Genomic DNA, 8,091 nt, shown 5'->3' on the forward strand with positions numbered 1-8,091 from the left:
ATATGAAGGTGAAAGAACAGTATTTGACTATTTTATTTTATTAATTTTTAATTCAGATATAACTTTTGAATTAATAAATAAGATAAGATGCTAAAATAGTCTTTTTATATTCTAATAATTCATCAAATAAGAAATTAAAATAAGTTACAACAAAATATCTAATGAGTTAATTTAAAGATTCATTCAGTAAATATAATAAGATATATATAAAAGTTAAATAAAAACATAATAAAATAAAAATAAGATAAATTTTGATCTTAGTTTATATTTAATGTATAATAACATATTTTTATTTTTAAATTTATATTTTTTTATAGGATAAATTTTATAATAAAAAATTAAGGTAAGATAAATCATTAAAATACTAAAATACGTGTGGGGAAAAACATATAACACGCACCTCCACTCTTAACTGGATACTCGTACAGTATAATCACTGTACTTCTTTTCTCCCCTCAAGGAAGACCTCAGCTTGACCCTCTCTCTCTCTCTCTCTCTCTGTTCCCTCCCAACTCCGCCTATGGCCACTGCCGAACCTCTCCCACCGGAAAATGCCTCCGCCGCCGCCCAAGCACACCACCACCCTGACACTGAAGCCAACGGCGGAGCTGCGGGGCCTACTCCGCCGGAGAAGAGATGGCCGGGTTGGCCCGGGGACTGCGTGTTCCGACTGGTGGTGCCGGTGGGGAAGGTTGGAAGCATCATTGGCCGAAAGGGGGAACTCATCAAGAAGATGTGCGAAGAGACTCGAGCTCGCATTCGTGTTCTCGACGCTGCTATTGGTACTCCCGATCGAATCGTAAGTCTCATACATCGATCGCTTCTACTCTCTCTCTCTCTAGGGTTTTCTTCTTCTTCTTCTTTTTCACTCTCTCTCTCTTTTGATATATATATTTTCTATTTGAATTTGAGCTATTTTTAGCTGAAATCAGCTCCAGTAAACGGTTACCCTAAGAAAACTAAAGTGAACTTTGCTGCTCTCTTCACTGCTTGCTAATTGCTAACGTGTTTTTAGTTCTTTAATTTAGGAAGCCGTGGCAGAAGAATGTAGCTTTAAGTTGGAATTCGTTTTTGGTTACTACTTATGACGTAATAGTTGTGTCTGTTCCAAATTTTCTCTTCATTGTGTGTTATGTTTTTCTAATTTTAGTTTTGTTTGTGCGTTATATGCCTAGTGTGTTTTTTATTTTACGTTAGAAAGTGAATGGGAGTTTACTACTCTGCAGTTCATTTGCTTTATGTGTTGCTGTTAAGATAATAATGTATGCATATTGACTTTTTCAAATGTTTTGGTTTGATGATGCGTGACAACCTTTGTTTATTTGTGTATTTGTCTCTGTTTTTATACTGAATGTGGTTGGATTTTTTTTGTAGGTTCTTGTATCAGGAAAGGAAGAGCCAGAGGCGGCTCTTTCCCCTGCGATGGAAGCTGTAATTAGGGTATTCAAGCGTGTCTCTGGATTATCTGAAACCGATGCTGAGAATAAAGAATCTGCTGCTGGGCTTACATTTTGTTCCATCCGTTTACTGGTGGCATCAACACAGGCGATAAATTTAATTGGAAAGCAAGGCTCATTAATCAAATCTATTCAGGAGAACACCGGCGCTGCTGTTAGAGTACTGTCTGGAGGTATGCTTCCTGTCATGTTACCCAATTATGCATCGATGATGATCCCTCCAATTCTTAGTAGCGATTATTGATCTTTTGTATATTTTTTCACCAACATTATGTGAAGCATAGTAGTTAATCCTGGCTAATGGTGTGGAACAGATGACCACGAAACCAAAACAACGGATAATACACACATAACATATGCACAAAACCTAAAAAATAAAAAAATACAGAAAAAAGTAACATATTTATTGTTAATACGCAAACAAAAGTTAAAAGGAACAGTCATAAATAATATGATCTTGAGTATTGACTTCTTTGATGTGAAGGGTACTGAATTGTATCTTTTCACCATGGTAGTTAGAATTGCATGAATTGTACAATTTGTATCTTGATTCGAAATAATTTAGACTCATCTTCAACCTTGAATCACAGCTTGAATTGTGTGAATCATTCCAATATCGGATGAATCATGAATCTGAGCTGCATCGAGGTGATTCTTACACTGTGAAGTGTGAACCCACAACGTGGATTGGGTTACGCAACCCATTTTGGAAAAAAAGATATTTAAGGATTGTTTGGGCAATTTTTGCTTATAAAATTAGAGGGGAAGTGTCAAAATCTTTCACTCCCCACCCAATACCCCCACCTCAGATTATTGATGAATAGAGGCATAAGCCAAGTTTTATTCAGTTCGAGACTTCAAGTTGCAGAGTGTGCACTGCAGGTCTAGTGTCTTTGTTCTTGTAGGTGATACTGTGGTATCTTTCTTGGGCTTGGGCTGAAGTGTGGTTTTTTTCTTTTTGTTGTTTGGTGGCTAGGATGTAATGACAAAAAAAAAAAAACTATGTATGATAATAATGATTTGATTCACAATTCAAAAACTAGACCTTCTGATTCACGATATGAATACCAATTTGACAACCTTGCTTTTGAGACTGGTATGTGGTTGCTATAGAGCTGGTTTACTATGGAAGATCATTGATATGAGGCTCTGTCTTTTCAATGTTTTACCTGTTAGATTTGAGATTGGTGCTTGTGTGTCAAAATTTCTGTTCATCTTGTGCGGCTTAACATTTATAAATTAGTGGTTAGTTGCAAATGGATAAGTGACAGCTTGTGCTGGAATTTGTGAAGGGATTGCCAATAGAGTTTGAAATATGATCTCTAGGTTTTATATATTTGTATAATTGGTGTACATGGTTTGGGTTGGTCCAGATTTGGGGGACAAAAAAATCCATCAGGGGCCATCACATCACCCCACCAGTTTCCTTGAAAATGATGACTCGCTGTCACCAATTTTGCAGTTGGCATTGATAGGGTTGTGTAGCTGTCATCATGAATTAGGGCTCGGTTTGTGGAGGAGGTAGAGCCTTGGAATGGGATGAGATTAAGTAGAAAGAACAGAAATGGTTACACAAAATGGATGGCATACGGTACAAAATAATAACAGGGAGGGGGCAAGGTAGTATGGATCAGTTGTCTATTGATAAATCATGAATGTGTGCCAAAACCTTGCCATTGACTTCCCTACATTGAGTTTTGTTCTTTCAAATATTGCTTGTTTATGTTATGAAATATGATTAGGGTTAGTAAAGAATGAAAAGAGAGAAAGACTTCACAAGGTAATAAAAGAGTATAATTGATAGATGTAATGTATTACAATACTATAACCTAATACTCCTATTTATTCTAATATTTAGCTGAAGTTCTAGTACTATGAGTACAAGCCCCAGCCCAATCTTATTAATGATAAGATTAATAACCTAATTAATTAAGCAAACACATCAAGACAAATATTCTTTAAGATAGAGTATATCTTAAATTTATTCTAACAGTGTACTTTTCTGGAAAGAAACAAATGTCTATTTCTAGTAACTAATAAATTAAAATATACTTGTGTCATATGATAGGAAATACTTTAGTCTTATATGGGAATATGACTCTCCTACTTGCTGGTGAAATGTCTATATAATGTTGTTGTCTTATAATTAGGCATCAACCTTGTACATTAATTTCTTTGTATGCATCAACATGTGCATTCATGAGTATAATGAATAAACATACAACAACAACAACAACAATAACCAAGCCTTATTCTACTAAGTGCAGTCAACTATATAGATTACATGACTCCAATAAACTTGGTCAAAAACCTAATGAAGAAACATAGTTGGTGGGTAAATTTGATTATGCTGACAAAACTTTCTTATTAATTTTGCATCATAATCTGCATATAAGCGAGCTTCTCCTTGCTGCTAGGAATCTCCTTGTAGCCTTATCCTGTTTACTTTTGAATATAATATTACAGTTCCCTGATTAAAATAAGACATTTTTAAGAATATCTCATGTAGATACCTGGTAAAAGCTAGTCATCTCTTGAAATCCATTCTTGTTAAATTTGGATGCAATGATTCTAATGTATGTTCTGAATGCATCTTTTCCTTTCTTTCATCATAGCATGGAACTTCAGTTCACATGCAATGATTTGATCTATAATTTATTATTTTAATACCAAATCAATTTTATGAAGATGAGGTGCAATTTTATGCTTCCACGGATGAGAGGATTGTGGAAATGCAGGGAGAAGCCTTGAAGGTCCTTAAAGCACTGGAAGCAGTAGTTAGCCATCTAAGGAAATTTTTGGTTGATCACAGCGTTCTTCCCCTGTTTGAGAAAAGTGTAAGTTCGTAATTTTCCTCATTTTGAATTAGCAAAACACATATACTTTAGGGTGTCACTCTGCCCCTCAACTGAACTTTACCGTATAGTGTTGTATGTATGGCCTCTCTTTTGATGTTCTGCTGATGGCTGTTTCCAAGGAGTTGCTATTTCAGATATGCATTTAGATTGGGCAGCTTATATTATTTCACAGGTTTTACTGTATATTTACACTATTATTTGTTATTTCTGTGTGTTGTTCAAGTACAATGCACCAATCTTGCAAGATCGTCAAGCAGAGACCTGGTCTGACAAGTCATTGTTGCATACTAATTCACAAACTAGCATTTTTGCTGATATTCCTCTTCCAACAAAAAGGGATTCTGTCTTAACTGACCGGGAAAGTCAATTGGACTCGTTATTCCCTTCATCCACTGTGTCTCTCTATGGGCAAGATTCTTCACTTTCTAGTGTCTCTTCTTCAGCTCTTGGCCGTGTTGGTGCTCCTATTGTTACTACGGTTAGTTATTTTAGCCACCCACATAGTTTTTGTTGATTGTCTTACGTGATGTTTTCTGGGGAATGAGATTGATATCATTGTTTGCCTATATTTTGTCTAATTTTAATCATTGTTGCAAAAGAATATGCATATACGTACATACATATATGAGACAAGATCAAATGACGCTATAGTAAAATGAAACCTTTCATCTGTTTTTTTTTAGAATGAATTTTATCAATCTAACTGTTGAATTTTAAGTTATCTACTTCTCATAAAGTAGAGTAACTACAAATTTTCACACAATTTAAGAATTAATTAATACTTAATCACTTGTTCTTATTTTAACATCTGATGTTATTAAAAATATAAGTAAATAGCTACTCTTGGATATATAGCTATGAATGTCTAATTTGTGTAAAATTTTACATGATCATCACAGTAGTATCTCATGAATCATTGACAGAATTCACTTTTGATAAAAAATTATTGAATGTGTAATTTTACCAAGTTTGACTACTAGTTTCATTTGATCTTCTGTGCCTATTCTTTTAAATACTCAAATATGTTGGCCGAAAGGGTTCTTGCATGAGGAGATGTGTTAAACATAAACTATTCATGAGTCTTCACTTCATCTAATGTCAATTCACCTAATGACTAACTTTTGAATGGTTGGTTTTGACAATTATAATATTCTACTGATTTTTATGTAGGCCCTTTTTTCCGGGGAGGGGAAAAATAGTGAACAATACATTTTACTGAGGTTTTGGATTCTGAATCATCAATTTGTGGCTTTTCCACCCATACACTTGTGCCCATTAGTCACATGATGATCTGGCTCTAGGCCTTGTTATCTGTTTATTTAAAATTTGCCATAGCTTATATAATATATGTCAACTTCTTATGCAGCGAACTAAAAGGATTTAAAAATGTTTGCTCGTACATCAGTCTATATGTTTTGTTTATTTATCTCTTCTGTTCATATCCATGGTACCCTCATCTCCACCATCATTTCCATTTATCAGGTAATACAAACAATGCAAATACCATTATCCTATGCTGAGGACATCATTGGTATTCAAGGTACTAATATTGATTACATTCGCCGCACCAGTGGAGCCATATTGACTGTGCAGGAGAGTAGGGTGCCTGATGAAATCATTGTGGAAATAAAAGGCACTTCATCTCAGGTTCAAACGGCACAACAACTGATTCAGGTAGGAGACTTCAAAGGGCCTTTTCTTCTAGAAAAGAAAGTTATATTTTATTGTTCCTGTTACCCCTTTTTGATTATCAAACTTGCACAGGCACGAGTATGCTTGGATAGGGTGGAGTTAGTAATAATGCATAGGAGATCTTTTCTTTGCATATTTCTATCCTATTTGCTCATTTTGTAGCTATTGATGCTTCGCTTGGTAGAATGCTTTAGGTACGAACACTATTACATGATTTCCTCATCCTCGTCTTGGCAAAAGACACTTAAAATGTTGCTTGCTAGTGAAATGAGGATTGAAAGACAATAATTCAATTCAGTTTATAGGGTAGTAGGAAATGAAAGATGATTTCAAGCAGTGTTATGGTGTCGCCATTGGCAGAAATCCAAAAATCTGCCATATGGTGTCGTAGGCAAATAGCAGAAGCATGACAGATGAATTCAAACGTATATAATGAATGTATGTATAAAATGCCAAAATAAGTCAGCTGAATATAATAAATAATAAAATTAGAAATATATTCTATGAAATAAAATTCGCTAGTCTCATAACACAAGCAGTATAGAGTTCCATTATAACACTAAGAAGAAAGGTAAAAGCGACAAATAAAAGAAGCCAATGCAAGACACCAAAATAAGTTTAAAATATTATCCTCCTCCTCTTTCCCAATATAATGCAGGGACATATCTATCCTTTAGAGGAGAGGAGGATTAAAAAAAACAGAGTAGAGAACAGAAAAAGAAAATAGAGGACAGAAACAGAAAAAAAAAAAAAAAGAGAGTAGAGGAACAGAAGGAAAAAATAAAGAGAGAGGGGAATAAAACTAAATAAATAAAAGAAACCAAAAAAAGAATAGGAGAAAAATATGAATAAAAAAATAAAAAATATGCTATAAAAGAAAAACAGAGAAGAGTTGAAGTGTAGATGAAGAAAAAAGTATGCTTTTGCTCACAGAAATTCCTTCTCTGCGTTGCAGGAAGTTATAAGCAATCACAAAGAACCTGTTACTAGCAGTTATGGCAGGTTAGATGCAGGTCTGCGGTCTTCATACTCTCAGTTGGGCACTTCATCACGCTTTTCATCTTCCTTGTCCTCCCAACCGTACGCAGGTTATGGAGCTTCTGGTTTAGGAGACTACAGTACTTTCAGGCTTTGAATTGGTCTCAATTCAAGGGTACTTATTTGGACTTGTTCTTTCTAATTGGGCCTGATTGGGGAGCATTAATGCTTCACTGTATTATGAAGCCTTAGAAAAGCATGCTTTTATGTATCTGATATCATCCTGTATCGTGGTTAATTTTTGAGTGGCCAATAGTTGAGAATTTTTATAGAAAATGTAATGAAATATTAATTAATTAGCCGTTTTAATGATGTTTAATTTTGTTGAAGTGCACATTTTGAGTAGGTAGGCAATACCTAATTATCGATACTTTCTTGGCATTATCATTATTTATATTTAGGTCCCTAAAGCGTACTACTTGTAGACGCATCTGGGTGCAATAATATCCTCCAAAAGTACTTTAGGGATCTTCTCATGTTCGATTTCGAACATGACGGTCATGTTCGCATGTTTTTTAACGGTCATCTCATGTTCGCATGTTTTTTAATATCCTCCAAGCGAACGTTAAAAAACATGCGAACATGAGATGTTCGAAATCGAACATGAGGGGATCCAAATCCAGTACTTTAAGGACTAACATGTTTTAAGGTCGTAAACACACTTGGCAATTCTTGTCTTCATCTGAGTAAAACTTACGCTTCTCATATGTTTCAATTAGCATTGGGATGATATGTTAAGCTCAGTTCCGCGCTTCACTTTACTTAACACATGAAGCTTCTAGACCGTGGATGTATTTGCAAAAGAGAAGTGTCAAGAACATAGTCATTTAATTCTTTTCTAACACATTTTTAGTTAATTTATATACTGAAATTTGGCCTAGTTCTACCATGTTCCGCCTAGGTTAGGCCGATGGACACTCGCTTTTTTTTTTTTTTTTTTCTTAACATGTTATCTAAAGTTCTTTTATATATATATATATATATATATATATATATATATATATATATATATATATATATACTGCTCAGTTTTTGTATATTTATAC

General features: G+C 34.5%; 1 protein-coding gene across 1 annotated transcript; it reads left to right on the forward strand.

Annotated features, from left to right (window-relative positions):
• Nucleotides 1-416: 416 nt before the first annotated feature.
• On the forward strand, nt 417-7,420 carry LOC113848963 (RNA-binding KH domain-containing protein PEPPER-like). Its single transcript, XM_027478427.1, has 6 exons — nt 417-799; nt 1,375-1,630; nt 4,146-4,294; nt 4,539-4,793; nt 5,798-5,989; nt 6,963-7,420. Exons 1-6 carry the CDS (start codon nt 521-523, stop codon nt 7,140-7,142), a joined length of 1,311 nt encoding a protein of 436 aa, XP_027334228.1. The 5' UTR covers nt 417-520; the 3' UTR covers nt 7,143-7,420.
• The last annotated feature ends 671 nt before the right edge of the window (nt 7,421-8,091 follow it).

The sequence above is a fragment of the Abrus precatorius genome, unplaced genomic scaffold (assembly GCF_003935025.1).
Source record: "Abrus precatorius isolate BTA unplaced genomic scaffold, Abrus_2018 Scaffold10, whole genome shotgun sequence".
Classification (NCBI taxonomy): domain Eukaryota; kingdom Viridiplantae; phylum Streptophyta; class Magnoliopsida; order Fabales; family Fabaceae; genus Abrus; species Abrus precatorius.